Genomic DNA, 24,126 nt, shown 5'->3' on the forward strand with positions numbered 1-24,126 from the left:
TAATCCCATGACCCTGGAATGACCTGAGCCAAAATCAAGAGTTGGACACTCAAGAGACTGAGCCAGCCGGCGCCCCTTAAAAGTAAATTTATAATTGCTGATGGTACATCAAAGTGATGGTCTTCCAACCGAGTTCCCAGCTGTCTTGGTAATGGTAAAGCAGACAGAGGTTCTGACCACTTGCTCTGCGCTGTTAGGCAGGATGGATGCTCCCCAGACAGGGTCAGGACAAACCCGGCCTCTGGGAGTCAGTACTGTCCTGCCCTAGGAACGTCCAGTGGGAGTGGTGCCAACCCGAGACTGTGTTCCTTCCAGACAAGGGGATGCTGGGCATAATTCTTGATCCTAGTGTTTATTCTCATCCCCTTGCACACAAAAAATTCCTCTCCCCTGCCAGATACTAAACTCTGTGCCTCACTTGCCTTTTTTTTTTTTTTTTTACAAATAGTTTATTGTCAAATTAGTTTCCACATAACACTCAGTGCTCATCCCCACAAGTGTCCTCCTCCATGCCCATCCCCCCTCCCTCCCACATCCATCAGTCCTCAGTTTTTGTCAGCATTCAAGAGTCTCTCATGGTTTGCCTCTCTCCCTTTCCCCCACCATTTCCCCCCTTCTTCTCCCCCATGGTCCTCAGTTAAGTTCCTCCTAATCCTCCTATACGTGCAAACATATGGTATTTGTCCTTCTCTGCCTGACTTATTTTGCTCAGCATAACAACCTCAAGGTCCATCCATGTTGCTACACAAGGCCAGATTTCATTCTTTCTCATTGCCGTGTAGTATTCCATGGTATAGATAAACCACATCTTCTTGATCCTTTTGTCCGTTGATGGACACTTAGGCTCTTTCCATGTTTTCGCTATTGTGGAGAGTGCTGCTATGAACATTGGGGTACATGTGCTCCTATGTGCCTCACTTGCTTTTAAGCAATGAGGTAAAGGTCTTAAATCTAGAACCAGAGGAACCTTTTGCCTTCTTATTAGACCTTTCTATCCCTTGGGATACAGAGATTCAGTCCTGAGAAAGAGCAGCACATGGCCACTGTGCTAAGTCTCCTTACGTGCCCTTTAAAAACTGCCGGAGACAGAAAGGTTACATAGCCGAGAAGAGCCTGCCATCTTTCCCATGACAGGGTATGTTCAGTGTTTACTGTCATTTAAATTTCCAGCCCCCCATCCGTCTGGCCTGGTCACCCTCCATAAAGGGAGGAAACAGACATTTTTATGAACCTTTACTAGGTGAAGAGCTCAGTGGTGGGCACTGTCACATTCCTTGTCTCACTAGGACCTTTAAAAACATCCTATGTGTTTGTACTCCATGTTGAAACTTTACACATGAGTCACCTAAGGCACAGAGAGGTGAAGAAACTTGCTAAAGGAATCACTGATTCCTCAAGCCAGCACTCAAGACTAAATCATTTTTGCTACAAATTCAGAGCTCTCTCTTTAAAAGTCTGTCTCTGCCTAATTGGGACTAAGTCCAAAATAACAAAAAATACTATATACTCAGTATGTATTATATAACTGCACTTTGTGTCACAATAAATCTACCACTGTTTGTGCCCACCCTTGCATGCGATATTGCCAAAAATGCCTTCAGAGTCTGAGATCTATTTAAGAACTAAGATTTATTTTCAGGGTGGTGTTCTGCATTCTACCAGGTGCTGGCCTGCAAAACACAGTCTTACCCCTGGATGGTGTTGCTGGATTTGGACTCTGTTAAACCAGGATCAAGTCTGTTCCAGCATTGCCTGCACTTATAAGAGGCCCAAATCTCTACAGCCTGGCAAGATGCCGTGCTAATAAAGCTTCTTGATAATTATACAGTGAAGTGGCATGCTCACAGTGTGCACTAAATACAAACAAAAGAGAAGTAACACAGCAAAAGTGGCAAAAAGCAAGTTTCATGAATCAGAACACAAAACAGGCTGAATCTCATTTACAAACTAGAGCTGGCATCAAAGATTGTGAGCGGCCCTCTCCGTTGTTAGAGCTGAAGTGAATATTCACATCCCTGCTCTCACCTGCTCTCACATGCCCACCTCATGACCATGAGAGGATAGATATCCGTATCACTTAGCTTAAGAGATCCAGGGCCAAAAAAAAAAGAGTGTATGTGCATATTTATGATCTTTTCTTACATTCAACAGATTCTTCACACAGAGAATATAGTCTGTTATGTCCACATAGCCAAAACATAACTTTATCTCTAGGTGTTTTTTCCTTCACATGGAAGATGAGCCTAAGAAGGTAATCATACATGAAAGCTCAGATGTGGACATCTGTCTCACTAGCAGAACTCCTAATTGTAGGTGCTGCTGGCAAAAAAAAAAAGACATGTCCTCCTCCACACAGCTGTGCCAGATAATATACAAAGAAGTAAACAGTATTTGGAATCATTGTTTGCAACTCTGTATTTTATTATTATATTATTCCAGTCCATAATTTGCATTTTCAAAAACTAAAATAGGAAAAGAGTTGGGTGGTAGCTTTTCAGGTACAACCATTAATAAAGATGAAAGAAGATAATTACTTCATGGTGAGAAAAATACAGCCTTAGAATATAGGCAACACGGGTCTAACCTCCAGCTCTGCCACTGAGAAGATATGTAATATCAGGAAATTTCCTGTACTTGACCAAGTCTACCTTTCCTCATCTAAAATGGGGATGGTAATACCAACAAACCGTATTATTACTGATCTCTGAGAGTCAGCACTGAGCTCCCAGCTGTTATGCTACTTAACACAGAGCCTTGATTAAATTTCTACTTGTGATCACTTAACTTGTCAATCTGTTTTGGGTACCATGTTTCAAGACGGCAGAGAAAAACATTTGCAAAAGAAGTTGAGGTAAACCAGATGACTGCATACCACAAATGCAGTTTAAACATCACCTCCTCTGTGAAGCTTGCTCTGGTGGAGTGTACAGTCTAGTGAAGAGAAACAGAAATACACTAGTTAAGTTAATATGTAGTGTGTCAGATGGTGATTGTGCTTAAGTATTATGGAAAAAACAGAACAGGGATGGAAGTAATGGTTGAAATTCAATAAGGATGGGCAAGGAAAGTCTCACTGAGATATCATTTGAGTAAAAGCCCAAAGGAGATGAGAGAGTGAACCATGTGGACAAGTAAGGGAGACACCTCCAGATAGAGGTAACAGTATGTGCAAAGGCTCTGGGTTGGAGCTTACCTGATTATTGAGAAACAGCAAGACTGCCAGTGTGCTAGAGAGGATGGGAAGTGGAATAACAGGAGATGAGATAAGAGGGACATCAGAAGCCAGGACATGTGGAACTTTTCTTCTGGGATGATGTGGTATAAGATAGGAGAGTCATGAAATCTAACAAGTTTTATAAAGTTTGTGTTCAGAATAGAGTGTAGGGACTTAAAGGCTTGAGGCAGGGACACTAGTTATGGAGTTACAGTAACTCAGGTGCTACATATCAGTGGCTTGAACCAGGGTGATGGAGGTGCAAGTGGAGAACAGTGATTGAAGGGAAAGCCAACAGGGCTTACTGATAAATTAGATGTCTACTGTGCAAGAAAGAAAGAAGGCAGAGATGGCTTCAAGGAATTTAGCTAGAATGAGAGAAGCTGTTAAGTGCGGTGGGGATGAGCATGGAGCAGGTTTGGGTGGGAAGGAAGATTAGGAGTTCAGTGTTCAATATGTTAAGTTCAAGATGCCCGTTAGATATACAGAGGCAGGGAAGTAAGCAGACGAACCTAAGAGGTTTTTTTAAGTTTAATTATTAATTTTGAGAGAGAGAGAGAGAGAGAGAGAGAGAGAGAGAGAGAGAGAGCGCAAGTGGGGAAGGGGCAGAGAGAGAGGGAGACAGAGAATCCCAAGCACTGACAGTGCAGAGCCTGATGTGACACTTGAACTCACCAACCTTGAGATCATGACCTGGGCCAAACAAAACCAAAAGTCAGACGCTCAACCGACTTAGCCACCCAGGCATCCTGAACATATGAATTTAAACTGAAGAACCAGTACAGTTGCAATATCTGTTTGGTTGGCATATAAATGGTATTTAAAGCCTGGAAAGTAGATGAAATCACTGCAGGAGTGCATGTAGTTAGAGCAGAGACTAGGGTTCAAGGCTGAGCCGCGCAGCACCACTGTGATAAGTGGACACCAGTCAATGGGGCAGATAGGCTGTCAGAGGCAGGAGGAAAACGAGGAATTCTGAAGTCCTGGAAAGTAGGTGAAAAAATTCTGTCCTGGAGGAATGACTGGTCACCAACAATGTCACATGCTGCAGACAGGCACAGCCAGGTGAGGACTGAGGAAGGATCACTGGCTCCCTCTGGAAGTCACACGACATTGCCAAGCACGGTTTTCACAGAGTGGGGAGGGCAAAGACATGGATGGAGTATGTTCAAGAGACAATGGGAGGAAATGGAAATGGCAAACAATTGTGGACAACTCATTCCAAGCAAGACTTGCTCTGATGCTGATCAGAGGAATGAGGTGGTCTCTGAAAGGAGATGTCCAGTGGTGTTTCCTTTTAAGATGGGGGAAATAACAGCATATTTGCATGCTAACGAACCAGTTTGGTCGAGAGGGAAAAACTGGTGATCCTGGACATGGGCATGCTGGGGGAGGGGAAACTGCCAAGATCTGTCCTTGAGCAGACGACTTGGAAAGAAATCTGGTGCACACATGCGAGACTGATCCTCACTATTTCACAGACGGTTTGTCCCTAGAAGTAAAAAGGAAACCAGAGTATGTGGACTCAGATGCAGGGGTGAAAGTGGGGTGGGGAGGCAGGCCTTTGATTCCAGGAGAGAGAAGAAACTATTCAACAGTAAAATTTCATAATCCCAAAAAGAGCTATAATTTTGATCCCCACAAACCGATACTTTTTGTTACATGTTTTTCTGTAGGGAATATCACAACTCTCCTCTGTTACCTCCTATCTAAAAAACCTAAAATGTATTATAGATTCTTCTGCTTATTCCTCCATTTTATCAATTCCTCTAGCTTCCAAACAGAAGTGTCATAAATCCACTTCTTGTTTCCTCTGCCTCAGCCTGGGTCCACTTCTAGCTTGGATTCCTGCAAAAGCCTCCTTACCAATTTCCTTGCTTCTGGACACAATACTTTCTCCATATATGAACAAATATGGAAATTATTTATTTATCAAGATCTATCAAGTGTCAAATTATATGGCTCTGGGTTATATATTAAACAAAGAAAACTGTTCATCATTATTGCTGTAGCCATACAGATATTTAAATAATAGCAAATATTTCCTGGCTTAAAAAAAAGTTCAGCACCCCCTCCACATGGCATTGGAGGGCTCTTCATGATCTTGCTTCTGCCTGCCTGCCCAGTTTATACTCAAGCAAACACTGTGCCAAAGGACTAGACAGATTCCCTCTGCTTTTGACTCATCAACGGATGTAGAAAACAATGGTGCAGAGAGATAATGAGGATATTCCAGTGAGCACTTCCTGCGGATATTATGAAGCAAAACATTTAAATTACATGCAAACAGTGATCTCATGTAGATCAGCCTTTGTGACATAACATTTCAGAAGCCTCTTAATGCCTCAGTCATTTGCCACAGCTCAAAGAAGCAGACATCTTCCTCGTGTCTCCTCAGTATGCCTTTTTTTTTAATTTTCTGCTTCCTCTTTTCTCTTTCCCCCATGCCAACCAGGCACAGAATATACACCAACTCTCCACCTTTGATTAAACCCAACCTATGTCACTTCTGGGAATTTGTGTAATTGTGCAGTACATAAAACGGTGAGAAATAATTTTAACCGACAAACAGAATTCCTATTTTATCATCTGGCCATTTTTAAGGAAAGAGAATCAAGCCTCAAAGTACATGTAGTACTTCTGCTGGCTTCTTTGATTCTGCTCTCTTCAAGAGGCAGAGCAGAATTCCTCTCCCCTTGAGTCTGGGCTGGACTTGATGCCCAGACTTCTAAAGAGAGTATCTTGAGTGAAGGTGAGCAACTCTGGAGACTAGGACAGACAGGGCTCTGGAGTTTCCTTCTTGCCCCCGCTCTGCTACATGGTGAGGAAACTGAGCAACGTATAGAGAGCCCCACTTGGTGAGGAACTGAGGCCTTCTATAAACAAGCAAGCCTGTGAGTGGGCTCTCTGGGAAGTAGATTCTCAAGCAGGAGTCAAACACCCCTGCCCATCTCCTGAGTGCAGCCTCCTGCACAGAACCTGGGCCAGAACCAGTCAGACTACTAAGCCGCCCCAGAATCCCTGAACCACAGAAACTGTGACATAAGCCATGTGTGTTGTTCAAAATCACTCAGCTTGGGGCAATTTGTCATGTTGAAAAACACCACGAATACAGTACTTATGACCATCAAATACTGTGTAATAAACAAGCAGCTCTGCAATTCTAAATCCAGGTTACTTCCACTTTGTTTCACTGCCATGAAGTGATGCAAATAGAAAAATATGATTCACAAATTTTTAAAGATCCTCATCTCTCACTCTTTGTTTTTTAAAATCTTCTTAAATATTAATTTTCTTGTCCTCGGGGTGCTTTGGTGGCTCAGTTGGTGAAGCGTCTGACTTCAGCTCAGGTAATGATCTCATGGTTCATGAGTTAGAGCCCCACGTCAGGCTCTGTGCTGACAGCTCAGAGCCTGAAGCCTGCTTCGGGTTGTGTCTCCCTCTCTCCCCCCCCCCCCCCCCCCCCCCCCCCCCCCCCCCCGCTCGTACTCTCTTTCTCTCTCTCTCAAATATAAATAAGCATTAAAAAGCTTTTTAAAATTTTTTTCTTAAGCCTGGAATATTCACTTCCACCTTGGTAGAAGTGAAATAAGCAGAGATTTTTAGATGAGGATATAATAAGAAAGAATACAGAGTACTTAACAATTTATAAAGCAATTTACCTATGTAATCTTACCTTTTACTAAATGAATATAGGTATCCGCACATATATCTATTGAGAGTAGCAATATTATTGACAACCACCTTAATTCGTTAAGAATGCATAAAAAATAAATATTATTTAATAATTAAAAATCCTAATTATGTAGTTCTGGGTTAGATATTATACAAAGGAATTGTTTATGCTTATCTGCAACTTGTTCCAGACCTCTACTATTCATTATTTTCAGGGCCTATGTAAACTTCTCAAAATTATATTTATAAATGACCTATTACATTAAAATGTAATGCGTTCAAACAAGTGCTAGAATGGTTATCCTGAAAGTTCTAACGAAGACAAGCTTCATGTTGAATAAAACATAGCCTTTGGTCTGAACCAGATTTTCTGAGCATTAAAAATGAGATTTGGGGAAATATAGCCCATCAGTCTCAAGCTTTCATTCACCCTTCCTTCTTCTTCTGGATCAGCAGTGTAGCCTCAGGGATTTAACCTATTAGCACCGTGTTTTTCATCTGCTGTTCTTAACAAATGTTTTTTCCTTAGGGAAGTGGTTACCATCTTTTTTGTAAAATACACTTGTGTATTATCTAAAGGGCAATGTGGAAAAGCAATGAGAAAAGATCATCACCATCATAACATAAAGTCCAGAACAAACGGAAACTTTGCGGAGTACTTTTGTTTTCCTTCTAAAAACAAGGCCACGAGAAAGAGTATCGCAGGGGAATAAGTGCAGTGAACAATTTATAGGTTTTTTAAAAAGGCCACAAAACTAGCTAATTCTTTAAGACTAAAATAGATCTAGATCAACGGACAGTCTGCAATTAAACTCTGCTGCTTTTTGTAGCTGTATTTTCATCTAGCCTGACTTAGAATTGGAGGATTATGCAGAAAGCCATAATGTTTATCTGTTCCTCCCTTACTTTTCAAATTTAAGACCCAGTCAGCACGAGATATTGGCAAGCAACTACCGTTGCCTCTACTGTCTCATGTAAAGCATGTATGGGCTTCTCCCTTGATGCTATGATGTAAACAGCAGGATGTGCTGTAGGAGACCATAGCTTGCTTCTTTCCTCGGTAATTTCTCTAGCTCTCAAAATTCAGTCTTCTCTGTAAACTAGTGAGTTGAATACCAAACTCATTTAACATTTGTCTCATTACCATGTACTGATAGTTAATGTCTGGTGTACAAGATTTACATCTTGAAATTGAAAAAAAATTTCCAGCAAGTAACTTCCTTGCTTCATTTTTTAAATAGCCTCACTGCCTAGACCAGTGCTCTGCATATTTCAGTGATTCAACAGTTACTTGTCTAAACAAGATAATTCAGAAGGAAAAAATGAGATTACTTTAAAACAAGCAGAGAAGGCCATAGAACCTAAATTCTAGAAAACTTTATGTTTGCAAATTGCAGATGGAATTACACATTTGATTCCATTAATGCTTTATTTTGTGATTTCTGGCAGACATTAAATTTCTTTGATTCATCAAAGTATTTATCTCACAAAACACTCATAAAAATTACGTTTTTTTTAAATTTTCAGTTTTTTTTAAAAAAGAAGATATAAATTTAGATAGTTAGCTAAAATGCTCCTTTATCACAATGGAGAAAAGTTATCATGTATCCTGTACCCATGTATAAGTTGTAATAACAACTTATATTTGCATCGAAGAATTGTAAGCATATCAAGTGTGATAAAATAAAATCAGTATGCTAAAATAAAAATAAAGAAGGAAAAAAAATCTCCAATTCCAAATTAGATTTCTATTTAGTAACTAGAGTTGACAGAGAAAATAGGTATTTCAGCCCAGCCTGAAAGACATTATTGGATACAATCTCCAGCTCAGATCAATAAGACATTTTCAAAGAACTTGCATTATTTCACAATAATGTCTTCTATAATACCTATAAATACAAAAGAACACTTACCTCTCCCATGTCATAATAAGCAATACTTCAGGGGAGGACAGTAGTTTAGAAATAGGTCATCTGAGATAGAGAGAAAGAGTTGAATTTCCCCTGCACTTCTTTATTAAACATAAAAGAATTGTCTGGTCACAGAAAAAAATAATGGCAAATGACAAAAATAAAAACTGGTCCAGTGCCTAGGTTTAAAAAATTCAGCAGTAAGTCTGAAAGAAATGTGACAGCAGACCTTAAAATCATGTTTGCTGCAATTTTTATCATTATGCTTCATGTGCACATCATGGTTCTTCTCTGGGGTTCACTGGCCCAGATAAATATGAAACATGCTCCTGTAACTCTTTTATCCCCGGTGAAAATTTCCTCCTGGAGTCTGTCTGCCGAGTGATTGGAACACTTAACATTAAAAGTCATCAGAATACAGCCAGATCTCCTTGTTTTCACCCTCAAGTCCTGCCCATGCACAGAGCCACACTAAATATACCAGTGTACCTCGCACCCCCTTCTTTACCCCTTTAACTGCAGGGGAAGAAAGTAGATGCAGTCATCACTTACAGCAGAATTTTTTTTAAGTTCATCCATTTTGGGAGAGACAGAGTGAGTAGGGGAGGGACAGAGGGAAGTGAGAGAGAGAGAGAATCCCAAGCAGTCTCTGCACTGGCAGTGCAGTGCCTGACGAAAGGGCTCAAACCCATGAAACCATGAGATCATGACCTGAGCTGAAACCAAGACTCGGCTGGTTAACTGAGCCACCCAGGCACGCCCCATTCTCCCAACAGAATTTTAAGAAACCCTCGTTCCTGTATTATTACTCTATAGCCAGAAGATTGTCCATTGTTGTTGTTGCTGAACAGTCAACAACATAGCTGACTTACAATATTATGTTAGTTTCAGGTACACAGCATAGTGATTTGACAACTACATACATTATGAAATGCTGACCACAGTAAGTGGAGTCCATCTGCCACCATACAAAGTTATTACAATATTGCTGACTATATTCCCTAAGCCATACTTTTCATCCCTGTGTCTATTTTATTTTCAAACTGGAAGTTTATGCCTCCTAATCTCCTTCCCTTCACCTGTTTCACCGTCCTACCCTCTGGCAACTATCAATTTGTTCTCTATATTTATGATTCTGTTTCTGATATATTTGTTTAATTTTGTTTCCTAGATTCCACATATAAGAGAAATCATTTGGTATTTGCCTTTTTTCTGTCTGACTTATTTCACTTACACATTGCCTAGATTTGAATCTCAGCTTGGCCAGTTTTTAGTTATGTGACTTTGGGTGAGTTCCCTAAATGCTCCATGGCTGTTTCCTCATCTGTTAAGTAGGAACAAATAATGACCACCTTTTATGGCTGTTAGAAAGATTAAGTGAATTAATATATGCCAGGTCCTTAGAATAGTTTCCACGGGAAAGGCAGTTATTTCCAAGGTCCTTACCCCACAGTCCTCAAACCACTCAAATATACAGCCTGGGCTGGCTATCTTTTCTCCCTTGACCCTTCCTCTTCTCGTCGTCATTTATTTTCTCTAGCCAACAGATCTTTGACCTTTCCAAAATAAATTATTTTAGTCTCTTCAAGCTTCTCCAGTTTCCCCTCCCCATACTTTGAGAATTAACTCCATTCTCTTAGAAGGGAGCAGGAGAGGGGAAGATTGCAAAAACTTACCCACTACAATTCTTTTCAAAAATCTGTCACAGAAGTTTAGGAACACCTATGATCCTGATTTCTAAAAAAGGCACTGTTCTATCACACTTTAAGATTACACCGTTAATGAAAAGAATGCCTAAAAATGTTTAACTAGATGAAATATTTCAAAGGAAGAAGAAGCAAATGAGGAGATAAAATATTTTACTGAATCTTAAAAGTCTTCCTGAATTTTCCGTACTATGTTCAGACTTTAGTAATCAATATTCAGCTTCTCCATTCAAGCAGTTTTCCAGAGTCAATGCCTCTGCCTTGACACTGGTCACTAACAAGTACCAAGACATTTTGTGAACAATCAGTTAAATAAACTATTAACTGACTGTTTACAAAATCACACTTCATTTTAGCTTCCCCAGTAATCAGTTGGAATCGGTGTTGGCTTACTCAATACAATTGGAATCACACAAAGGGAAAACACAAATTTATTTTGCCTTATTTATGAGTAAAAACAGTGAAAGGCATTTTCTTTTAAGCTTAAAGTTAGGGGACAGCATATCAGGTTAAGGCAGGGACTGCTGTGGTTATCACTTGGCCTTAGATAGCTGGTTACACCATGTGGCTAAAGACCTCTTCATATAATTATATCATTCCTTATCTCTCCTAAAAGCTCTATTAGTTCTATGTCTCCTTTTAAAAAAGCATAACATTTATTGATCACTTTTAGTGTCCCAGGTAAGCCCTTAGCATGCATGAACGCATTAGTTCTTCACAAAAACCCTAGGAGGTTGATCTTTTCATTTTATCCATTTTGTAGATGAGAAAACCGAAAACCAAAGGGATTAACTAATTCCATTCTGGCTACTTATCAAGCAAGTGGTACACATGGGATTCAAGCCCAGAGCCAGCAGTCTTAACAATTACTCCCAGCAGCACCTCGGTGGCTCAGTCGGATAAGCGACCGACTCTTGATTTCACTCAGGTCACGATCTCATGGTTCATGAGATTGAGCCCCGGATCAGGCTCTGTGCTGACAGCGTGGAGCCTCTTGGGATTCTCTCTCTCCCTCTCTCTCTGCCCCCACTCACACACATGCACTCTCGAACTCTTTCTCTCTCGAAATAAATAAATAAACTTTAAAAAACAAAAATTAAAAAAAAAATTATTCTTAAAGCCTTACTTGTGCCTCTCCATCTTAATTTCAAAAACTTTGTGAGAAAAAAAGTACTTCTGTATATACACAAAAGTAACACTGCCCTGGGTTTGTCTACATAGCTATAAATTTGAAGATAATTCTGAAAGTCATATACTGCATCTTCTTAGTGGCCTTGGTTCTGTCAGCCAGATTAGTTTTTTTTCTTAGCACAGCAGAGTATGTCTATTCTGTTCTCTTCATTCCTTTTCTCTGAAGAAATTATTCTCACAGGATAATTATTCTCTCAAAATAATTTTTTTTTAATGTTTTATTTATTTCTAGGAGAGAGAGAGACAGCGTGAGCAGGGGAGGGTCAGAGAGAGAGGGAGTCACAGACTGAAACAGGCTCCAGGCTCTGAGCTGGCAGTCAGCACAGAGCCCGACGCGGGGCTTGAACCCACGAACCGCGAGATCATGACCTAAGCAAAAGTCGGACGCTTAACCGACTAAGCCACCCAGGCGCCCCTCTCAAAATAATTTGGAATTGAGTGGTGCCAATGGCGGGGAGAGGGAGCAGGTGGGAGAAGGTAGAGAATAAGGAGACTAAGCAAGACCTTTTAAAAGCTGTTTTTGGAAATCCTCCCCTCAGTAATGTTACTAAGTCTCCAGTGAAGTTACTGAAGGCTTCTTAGCTCCATGAAATGATTGGTGTGCGTGAACTTTCGTGAAGACCAGTAAACAGTCCTGGCTTCCTCTCCAGTCATTCCAGGGTAAGGCAGAGACAGCAGGAGAGGATGTGGGAACATGGAAGCAGACAGACCAAGGTTGCTCAGGAACCCAGCAGGAATCTTCGGAAGAGCTCTGGACAATCACAATCTGGGACCTGTAGCTGGACCTACTGTAATCAGATCCGGAAGTAAGAAGACCCCCTAGTTGAGAGTGGGGTTATATATTCATGTAATCAAATTCAAACCATCTCTATTAAAACAGCTAAAATTTTAAAAACTTCTAATACCACATGTTGCCAAAAAGGTGAAGCAACTGGAACTCTCTTCTGTTGTTGGTAAGAACACATGTGGTACAGCCACTTTGGGAAAGAATCTGGAAGTTTCTTATAAAATTAAACATACGCTGGGGAGCCTGGGTGGCTCAGTTGGTTAAGCATCTGGCTTCGGCTCAAGCCATGATCTCATGGGTCATGGGTTCGAGCCCAGCGTCGGGCTCTGGGCTAACAGTTAGCTCAGAGCCTGGAGCCTGTCATCAGATTCTGTATCTCCCTCTCTCTCTGACACTCCCCTGCTCATGCTATCTCTCTCTCTCTCTCAAAAATAAATAAAACATTTAAAAAAATTAAACATACACTTAACATATGACCTAGCAAGTCCCCTCCTATAGATGTATCAAAGAGAAATGAAGCATTATTTTCACACAAAGACCCAAATGCAAACAGTCACAGTGGCTTCTTTCATAATAGTGGCTTTTTTCCATAAAACTGGAAACAACTCAGGTATCTATCAACCGATGAATGAATAATCAAACTGGTATAGTCACACCATGGAATAAATCGCTCATCGACAAAAAGGAATTGGGACACCTCGATGGCTCAGTCAGTTGAGCATTCAAATGTCGATTTTGGCTCAGGTCATGATCTCAGTCAGGCTCTGTGCTGACAGCTCACAAAGCTTGCTGGGGATTCTCTCTCCTTCTCTCTCTGCTCCTCCCTCACCCGCACTCTCTCTCAAAATGAATAACCATTAAAAAAATAAAATAAAAAAAATGTAACAAATTACTGATACTTGCAACAACATGGATGAATCTTACAAAGAACTGAAAGAAGTGAAAGAAGCCAGACACACAAGACTACATACTGTAGGATTCCATTTATATGACATTCTAGAAAAGGCAAAAACAATAGTGACAAGAAACAGAGTAGTGATTGTTAGGGGTTAGCAGCTGAGGGGGAAGGCGGGGGGAGGAGAATTGGGGGGAGGCAAGGGGTATAGGGAAACATCTGAGGTGACAGAAATGTTCTATATCTGGATTGCAGTAATGGGTTACACTTGCCAAAACTCATCAAGCCATACACTTAACATGGGTGAATTCTATTGTGTTAAATTATACCTCAGTACAGCCGTTTGCTCTATTTAATTAAATCATCCTTACAGGTAGTCATAAAGAAACACATGTATCCTGTGGTTACTCTCTTACAGAAGGGCAGTCCCACTCATTCTGCCTTGGTGATTTTGTTGCACATTTTCATGGGTTCCCCCAATCCCCAATGCTGGTGAGACTGTTCACACTTTTAGAAAGAGAAGTTTAATCAAAGAATGACTCAGGTTGAGTCTCTTAGCCAGTACAAAGTTGTTTTTTGGGTCACAATTTTCCCGTATATTTAACTAACTAAAAGCTGAACATAGTCTTCTCAGGGCACAGAATCCTAGCTCTTGGTTTATAACTAGGGCTATCAGATAAAATACAGGAAAGCTAGTCAAATTTAATTTCAGATGAACAAGTAATTTTTAGTTTAAGTACATCACAAATATTCCAAGGAACATGCTTTTTAGTTGCTGTATCTGGCAACCTCATCATTAGTCGATGGCCTTTTCAATTTTATTTATTCACCCACATAATTAACCAATTAATTAATTAACCAAGTAATTAATAAATTGATTTCATATTCATGGTTTAACTGCAAGTACTTTTAGTGACTTTGGCTCTAACTCTCCCCTCAAAGAACCACATTTTAGACTACTGGGAAATGACTCGTTTAGGATCCTGTTAGTCAAATTGTGATCTGCAGACTTGGGGCGTCTGCATCAACTTGGTGCTTGTTAGAAAAGAACCTCAGGTCCCACCTAGACCTACGGAATTCAGAAACTGCATTTTAACAAAATCCCCATGTGATTCACATGAACGTTAATGTTTTAGGAACACTGGTTTAGAAAGCCATGTTTTAGGAAAATTCCCAGGGCATATAGCAGGATGGATTGAAGGGAAACTGAGTGCAAGTACAGAAGCCTCTTACAAGAATATTTTAAAAGTTCAAGCACTGCTTCAATATCTGAATTACAGCAACAGGTATGAAAGGAAAGGAACTGAAGTAAGAAAAACTCCAATGGAAAAAATCAATGGAACTTGGTAAAGGACTGGATGGAGGAGAAAAAAGAAAGATGTCATAATCTGAATATAAATCAAGTAGAAGCAGTCAAGTGTTTTTAGTATCTTTGACAGTGGTTTTCAAACCTAGCTGCATTTTGTAATCACCTGGGAACATCAAAATACTGATGCTTGGGTCCCAACTCCAGAGACTGATTTTCGGTGAAGCCTGGGCATTAAAATTTCTCAGTGTTTCCCAGGTGATTCTAATGTACAGCCAAGATTAAGATGTCCCAGTACAGATGCTTCCAATCTATTTGTTTTCACTTCAAGTAGCGATTTTCAACCCAGGCTACACTTTAGAATTATTTGGAGAGCTTTAAAAACATATCAGTGTCTACACACTGCCCTTAAAGATTCAGATTTAATTGGTAATATTTTAGAGTTCCTCAGTTGATTGTAATGGGCACCCAGGGTTGAGAACATTTAACTGAAACATACAATTTGACTGATAATTTATTAACTACTTTTTCCAAATAAGTATGAGTGAAGAGGGAATTTAGTACTAACAGAATCCAAACCTTCTAGTTAGACAAAATATAACCCAAAACATTTCATTTGCTTGTTATAATTTCACAATAAAATGTACTTGGAATTGGCTACAATTTTCATGTTTTCAAAACCTCATTTTGAATGCCTCCCTACAAAATCAGCTGATGACCGCTGCAATTGGATAACCATTTATGAAATGAGCATTATTCAGACATTTCCAAAATAGTATGAAATAAATTGATTCTAATCACAATCACAATTATGTATTGTAAAATAGAAAAAGGTCCTGGGATGGTGGTGGGGTGGTGAGGTAAGGAAATAAAAAGTCTGAAATCTATTTCTAACTCAAAGTAAAGTCTCTATCAAGATTCAGCCCTATCTAAAGTCTAAATTAAAAAAAAAAAATCAAGCAGAACATTTAAGTACTTCGTAATTAACTTGTCACTACAGTCATATTTCATAAATATGCAAAGTAAAACTTTCTTTCAAAAAAGAAAAGGTTTCCAAATGACCTTTTACAAAATGGAAAATTGGCTTACCTCTTCCCTATGATTCTTAATCGGCATACAAAGGATACTTTGTGTCTTGTAGCCTGTAATTTGGTCAACTTCTGCATTGAACCGAGGATCCTGGTAAGGAAAAGAAATTCAATTTAATGATCGACCTGTTCAAGGATAGATTTGATTTTTCCAACTTATAAGATTAGAAAAATCTAACCTTCAACTTACCTCGTTACTCTGAATGACAATTTTATCATTGGGAAAGACATAAAATCATCTAAGTACATATCATCTCTGACTAAGATAATTTTATGTTTATGTTATGTTTTTAGTAGCTAGTGTTTATGAGAAACAAAACAATACAGACTCAAACCAATGTTCAGAATAAAGGAAATTCAAAGTATTAACAGATTTAGATAGGATTCCTTAGATTCACAAAAAAGTGGCAACTCTCCACCTCAGTAACATAATTTGCCTGTGCCCATCCCACTATCTGATTCTTCTGGGCCATCCCAAAGAAAAGCATCTCTGCTCTGAAACTTTTCCTATGAAACCTAAGAACTCCAAAATGATCAACTTAATACCGACTTTACTTTCCATATAATAGTTTCTTATATATCACCTCAGTACTCTATTCTTCTATCTCAGGTCTTCATAGGAATTTTAAATAATTTCATGTGTGTGTGTACATAAAACAAGCTGTGTGGCCTCAATCAGACTGTAAAGAACTCCTTAATTTTTGCATTTCTTTACCTCTTACAAATTATATCATACACAGCCAATAACCACAGAAGACTTCTGAGAGGTATAAAAGTTCTAAATGTGGGTTAATGAAAGAAGGGTTTAGGCTATTTTCATTGAACTTTAGATTGGGAAGATTAAAGTTAGGCTGTAAACTCTATGAGGGACTTTTTTCTTCTTCTTTTTTTTTTTTTTGGTTTGTCACTGTATTCCCAACACTAGCACAAGAACTCAAAAGCATTTGTTAAATAAATAAAGGAATGAATTAACAAATAGTATCACAGTTATCAGATGTGATCATTTTTAGTTTATTATACCTTAAAACAAAACTTGTAGTAAGGGGGCAACCATACTAGGGGAAATGGACAGATACTACTGTATCTGAAGATTAGAATGTAAACACACATACCAAAAATAAACATCTGAAGGAGTGCTGTTCCCCAACAATCAATAGTCTTGGGAAGTTACATGTTCAACATAATAATAGCAACACTGCTCTAAAAACTCTGCTTTTGGAATTCCCTTCAGAGAATATAGAATAGCAGATTGGAAAATCCTCATCTTTGAAGATCATTTTTTTTTTAATTAGTCTAAAGTCATGCAAAGTCAAAGCTATGAATGAAGTAAACAATTACACTAGATTCCATCAACTGGGGTCAGAAATAAGGCCAAATTTCCCAAGAGAGCCAAACTTGGCTTTAAAGACAATTTCAAGAGAAAAGTTATAAAATAGTGGAAAATCAGTATAAATATTTTATGTTTTAAATAAACAGTGCTGCATTTTTGGTTTTTTTGCAAACATGCTCAAAGCTATGTTGAGACACAGAGAAAACTTCGGCTAAATATTTTTTTAAAAATCTTAAATAACATACTATATTGGAATGTTCTAAAAGGGCAGACAGGATACTGATATTGAATTAAAAACATAAATTATTAACTTATATAGTGGGTTATTCTACAAGCTAATAATCAAAGTATGAATAAAGATGCATCCTCAGCAATTTTTTGTTAATGAATATTTAAATTACAAGACCAATTTGTAAAGAAGAGGACTTAACTCAACTATCTAATCAAAGCAATAGAGTTTGACAGCCTGTCATTAATAGGACTTTCAAAGCTTTGGGGTCCTTCTAGGAGTTTAAAATCAACAGCAGCCTGGATTTCATTTCATTGAAGGAGGTAGGAGTAATGTATGCTTCACATTCACGTTAGGTGAATTTGGGCATCTCAAAAAATTTTCCTAATAATGCAAACAGGGCAAAGGCAATACACATAGAGGACTTTTAACTGCTCTAGGCCCAGCAAACACCAAAGAAAAAATGGAGCAGTACTATTATGGTGATTATTCTTTTCACTGTTTATGAGAACAGTGTAAAAGAAAACATAAGCCTTGGATATCCACTTACTAAAATAAAGCAACTGGTACCAGACTTACCCTCCTACTGAAAAATGTAAGACTAGACTAATATATGAGACAACTAAACTACAGACCACATAAAGGGGGAATACACATGACAACCAGGCAATTCTCTGACTTTCTTCAGGGGTATTTTCTTGCTGACAAGAAATAAATAAATAAATAGTGAAATAAATAAAGAAATGAATGAATCAAGAAGGCAAACTCTTCTTTACATGAGAATGCCAACTAAAACATATAGAAGGTATGACGGAGTTAGCAAATCAATGGATACGAAAATTGCCAAATGTAGGTTCATGAAGAACAGAATATTTACACAATATCAAGGTATCTCCCCATAAGATTTATTAATTACAATAGAAAAATTATACCTTTATAGTGGAGAAAACTAGTAGACACCAGTAACCAAGTTTTCAAAATTAACATCAACACTGGGATAAACGAAATTCACATGCTTCTTGATAACATATGCTGAGAAGACTTTGGGCATTTAATAAAATGTATATTAAGTCTTTGTCCCAGGTTCTTGCACAGAGTTCCTAAAGTCCCTGTAATTTCCTGAGTAACAGGAAAGTCTTTTGATAGTGAACACAAGCCCCTTCCACCATACCAGTGTTCATGCTAATGAGATGAGTCATAAGTGAGTGGGCCCCAGAGAGCTTTGAGATGGGGACTGGCTACCAGAAAAATCAATCAACTTATTATAGGGTTAGAACTTTGAGCCCCACCCCTGACCTCCAGAGAAGGGAGAGGGGGCTGGAGATTGAATTCAATCACTAATTGCCAATGGATTTAATCAATCATGCCTACATAATGAAACCTTGATTAAAAAAACTCAAAACAATGAAGTCTGGAGGAGTGTCTAGGTTGGTGAAGATATCTACATGCTGGGATTGTGGTGCAACCCCTGGAAAAGGAGTGGAATTTGTGTCTCCACCTCCTTTTATTTATTTTTTTAATAGAATTTCTTTCTTTCTTTCTTTCTTTTTTCTTTCTTTCTTTCCTTCTTTCTTTCTTTCTTTCTTTCTTTCTTTCTTTCTTTCTTTCTTTCTTTCTTTCTTTCTTCCTTCTTTCCTTCCTTCCTTCCTTCCTTCCTTCCTTCCTTCCTTCCTTCCTTTCCTTTCCTTTCCTTTCCTTTCCTTTCCTTTCCTTTCTTTTTTTAAATTTATATCCAAGTTAGCATATAGTGCAACAGTGATTTCAGGAGTAGATTCCTTAATGCCCCTCACCCATTTAGCCCATTCCCCCCTCCCACAATCCCTCCAGCAACCCTGTTTGTTTTCCATATTTAAGAGTCCCTTATGTTTTGTCCGTCTCCCTGTTTTTATATTATTTTGCTTCCCTTCCCTTATGTTCATCTGTCTTGTATCTTAAAGTCTTCATAGGAGTGAAGTCATATGATATTCGTCTTTCTCTGACTAATTTCGCTTAGCATAATACCCTCCAGTTCCATCCACGCAGTTGCAAATGACAAGATTTCATTCTTTTTGATTGCTGACTAATATTTCATTCTGTATGAATGAAGCATTTTATATATATATATATAAACACACACACACACACACCCCACATCTTCTTTATCCATTCATCCATGGATTTGTCCCCCACCTCCTATTCTTTGCCCTAAGGCATCTCTTCCACTTAGCTGTTCCTGAATTATATACATTATAATATAACAATAATTGTAAATATAGTGCTTCCTTGAGTTATGTGAATCATTTTAGCAAATTATTGAAACTGAGGGAGGAATCATCTAATTTGTAGGTGGGCAAAAATGTGGGTAGCTTAGGGACCCTGTTTGAGGCCGGTATCTGAACTGGGAACTGTGGACAATCTAGTGGGATTGAGTCTTTAGACTGTGGGGATCTGTGCTAACTAGTAGTAGTATAGTGTCAGGAGTTAGATACGAGTGGTTAGGGCTAACCACTAGCAGTTACTATCAGAATTGAATTGGGTTGTAGGATATCCACCTGGTGTAGGAAAAGTGAAGAACTGACTGTTGTCTGGAAGACCAAACAGGGTCTCATCATTGGTATCTGTGATATTTCTGCCCAAAATGCCTACTTTGAGTCTTCTCAAAAAGACATTTGACAAAATAATTAGCCTGAACACTCAAAATATATGCTAAGAGAGATAAAGAAACACTGTGAAACTATTCCAGATTTAAGAAGACTAAAGAGACATGACAAGCATATTCACTATGTAATTCTGGATTAGACTCTTAATCAGAGGAAAAAGAAGAACATTAATGGGACAATAAACTAAATTGAACTATGGACTATTAGGTAATAGGATTATATCCTAAAATGTCCTGATTATGATAAATATTACAATTATATATAAGAATACTCTTATTAGAAAATATTCACTGATTTAGTAGAAATATTTCCAACTTATTTTTTTTTTAATTTTTTTTAATGTTTTATTTATTTCTAGGAGAGAGAGAGACAGCGTGAGCAGGGGAGGGTCAGAGAGAGAGGGAGTCACAGACTCTGAAACAGGCTCCAGGCTCTGAGCTGGCAGTCAGCACAGAGCCCGACGCGGGGCTCAAACCCACGAACCGCGAGATCATGACCTAAGCGAAAGTCGGACGCTCAACCGACTAAGCCACTCAGGCGCCCCAAATATTTCCAACTTATTAAGTGGTTCAGAAAAAGTGTACACATATTACTTACATGTATTGTATATACAAGAACAAAATGATAAAGCAAACTGAACAAAACATAAACAGCTGGAGAATCTGGGTAGAATATATATGGAAGTTTCTTCTACTAGCCTTACAATTTTCTCTTAAGCTTGAAATTCTATAAAAATAAAAATAACAGAAAACAATATGTAGACTTGCCAATTTATAGGCAATTTTCTCTCACAGAGTGGCATTTTTAAGACAATGTCTAAAGATTATGAGAATATTAAACAAAGACGGATATAGTGTTTCCCAAACTATGTTCCCTGGGGTACAATTAGATCATGACAGATTAGCAGATTTATCAAGATTAAAATCATTGATATTGTTACTTCTTCCCTCTGAAATTCATTCTGGAAATAATTTTATTCATTAGAAATTCTTTGAGAGAGCTCACAATTCTTTAGGAAAATTTCCTGAGAAAGTAAGATATACAAAGTGAGAGATGGTAAAGACTTATTTATGTAGATAAGGAATGTAAAAGGAGGAATTAAGTCATCAGGGTGGGAAGAGCAGCAGCTACATGGTAAAGCCATCTGAATGGCAGTGAGACCCTTCCCTAAAACCGCCCAAGTCTTCTCCCTAGAAATCATGGCATGCCTGGAGTGGCTGTCCTATGGAAACAAGAGAAGAGTCTAAGTTTCACATTCTAGTTGACTTAGGAGAAAAAGGAGTGTTTTGACAATATAAATCCTTTGACAGGAAATCTTGGGGGAATCTTGAGGCTTCTGTAGGGCATGCCACTAGGGGTTCAAGGCAATCTGTGATGGTCGATTTTAAGTGTCAGCTTGACCAAACAGCTGGTAAAACATTATTTCTGGGTATGTCTGTAAGGATGTCTCTAGAAGAGATTAGCATTTGAATCACTAAACTGAGCAAAGATTTTCACCAATGTAGGTTGGCACCATCTAAATCACTGAGGGCCTGAACAGAACAAAATGGTAGAGGAAGGGCAAATTCATTCTTAATGCTTAAGTTGAAAGTTCTTCTGCCCACCTGCTCTCCTGGTTCCCTGGCTTTTGGAACCAAACCCACACCAGACTTAGACCACTGGCTGCCCGAGTCTCAGGCCTTCAGACTCTGAATTACACCACCAGCTTACCTACTTGTCCAGTTTGCAGGCAGTGGGCATATCATGGAACTTCTATGACCCCATAATCCAGTAAGCTAATTTCTATAATAAACCTCTTATCTTATATACATACATCTTATTGAGTCTGTTTCTCTGAGGAACCCTGACTAATACACAATCCAATGTAGATACTGGATGATATCTAGTTCTCACGTATAAGGAAAACACCAAACACATTTAAACAGTTGTCCTGAGTTGCTCTGATTATTACGTGTTAATATCTTATTATCAATAAATGCTGTGCCACATTCAAGAAAGTTACATGAATGATGGGCTGATGTAGAAGGAGACGATGTGTGATTGAACTTCTATATATAGGCAGCAAATACCCTTGCATTAGTATTTGTGGTATGATTGAGAATCACTGGTTTGAGTTATGGATCTTGTTTTATATTTTAAATATATGAATGTGTTATTTTGTTAGTAATAAAATAGTTGAATTCTCACATTTTTATCATTGTCACAAAGTTTTAAAAAACGAACCAAATGTTGACCACTTCTTATAATTGACTTATCTATGAGACTATTTCTTAATTTTTAGCTTCAACCCGAGTATGATTATGTTTCATGGCCACCTTGTGGTTTTCCACTGCTACATTACAACTTTTCAAGGGTTCTGTGGTCAAATAAGCTTTGAGAACTCTGCTTTAAGGGTGCCATTTTCACAGATACATGTTTAAAGAGGTAGGAGGTAGGACTCAGAAAACAGAATGCATTCTGACTACTTTCACAAGAGGCTATGGGACACTATTTTGATTATCTGAATCATGGGTGGGGCTGAATTATGAATTATCCATTAGCTGACTGACTTCCACTGTCAACACCAATGTGAACTGTATGTCACAGATCAACTCCACAACTTCTAAGTGAAATCCCTGGGATGCAAATAACTTCTACAGGGCCACTATAGACACGGATCACGGGTGCTGAGCGTAAGGTAGCAACATGAGGAATCCACAGGCTAAGAGGCTTCCCCTTGGAAGCCCTGAAGATCAAGGATGTGGGCCTCTGTGAGACAGCAGTGCAAGAATTACATCGTTACCAATTGCAGAACAAAAACGACACTGTCAAAAATGGAAAGCATATTAAACAAAATGCATATAAGTGAAGAAATTCTCAGGGCTGCAGAAACTTAGAACCACGCAGACAAATGAAGGCTTTCTCAGCAAAGCTGAAGCATATTTATGGTCCTACCGTACGTGGGACTATAGTGCCATTGAAAAGCGGAAACCCAGCTGTCACCTAAGACAGGAAGGGAATTCTGCAAATTTGGCAGCAATCCTTCTGCTGTGTCCTTAATACCCTGCTTGTAGTCTGTGACATTGTGACATTGCTCCAGAGCTCATAGAAGTTGCAGAGAGAGCTCCAAGAAGAATCAAAATTGAATAAACTGCTTATATAGGATGGATTCTGGAAAGTACCTCAGGATTTTACATCTCTACCCAAATCCCTCCCCTCAATATTCCTCACTAGTTAATATATTTATTCACCTGTCTTCAAACCCTCAGTCATCCTAACTCCTCCTTTCCCCTCACTTTCATCTCCTATTAGCAACCAACTCCAACAGACTCCACTTCTTTATCGGAAATCCATTCCTTTCTTTTGCTCATTAAGACTAGTGTCCTGGTTCAGGTACTCACTTCCTCACACTGTTCAATAATTTATCCTCCCAGTTTCCAGTATTTTTTTTTTTTCTAATTCATTTTATGACCACTGTAAAATTCATCCTGCTAAAGCCCAGTATGAATCTTAGCAATCGCGCTTTCAAACCATCTTTAATTATCCCTCATGGCTTTGGCCCACATACATACCCCTCAGCCTGGCATTCAAGACCCCAATAATCTTCAGGCTCTGCTCCCATAGCTCCTCAGTGTCTACACTATTACCCACATGTCTATACTAGCACACATAGTGCACCTGCCCTGTTTCTTCTTTCAACTTCTCTTTACATCTGGATATCACCATGCACACAAACCAATCTATTCAAATCTTATCTGTTTTCCAGGGTCCATATCAAGTATTGCTTCCTCAAAGAAACATTTCTTCATCTCCCCAACTAATGACATCTCCTGTTTCCCTGAACCTACCACATTTTCCTTGGCATCTATTATGACCTCCTTTCTACTCTATTTATCTATCCTATCTACTATATAATTTTAATTTAGTCAATATTTATTAAAACTTGACTGGGGCACCTGAATGGCTCAGTCAGTTAAGCATCCGACTTCCACTCAGGTCATGATCTCATGGGTCGTGGATTTGAGCCCCCTGTCACGTTCTGTGCTGACAGCTCAGAGACTGGAGCCTGCTTCGGATTCTATGTCGCCCTTTCTCTCTGCACCACCCCCCCAACTCATGCTCTGTCTCTCTGTTTCTCAAAAACGAATAAATGTTAAAAAAAAAAAAAAAAACATCT

At 38.8% G+C, this 24,126-nt stretch overlaps 1 protein-coding gene across 7 annotated transcripts in view; it reads right to left on the bottom strand.

The window, feature by feature from the left end:
- Positions 1-24,126, bottom strand: part of PDE5A (phosphodiesterase 5A) — a 142,424-nt gene that overhangs the window by 96,310 nt on the left and 21,988 nt on the right. For all 7 annotated transcript variants that reach the window (XR_005532019.1, XR_005532018.1, XM_039253809.1 and 4 more), the window contains exon 3: positions 15,774-15,863. Coding sequence is in view for 5 of the 7 variants with exons in the window: in XM_039253809.1 (XP_039109740.1) it covers positions 15,774-15,863 (90 nt within the window). In the remaining 2 variants the exon portion in view is untranslated. The remainder of the gene's footprint in view (positions 1-15,773; positions 15,864-24,126) is intronic.

Source organism: Hyaena hyaena, unplaced genomic scaffold, assembly GCF_003009895.1.
Source record: "Hyaena hyaena isolate Hyena2069 unplaced genomic scaffold, ASM300989v1 scaffold_466, whole genome shotgun sequence".
In the NCBI taxonomy this organism is placed as follows: domain Eukaryota; kingdom Metazoa; phylum Chordata; class Mammalia; order Carnivora; family Hyaenidae; genus Hyaena; species Hyaena hyaena.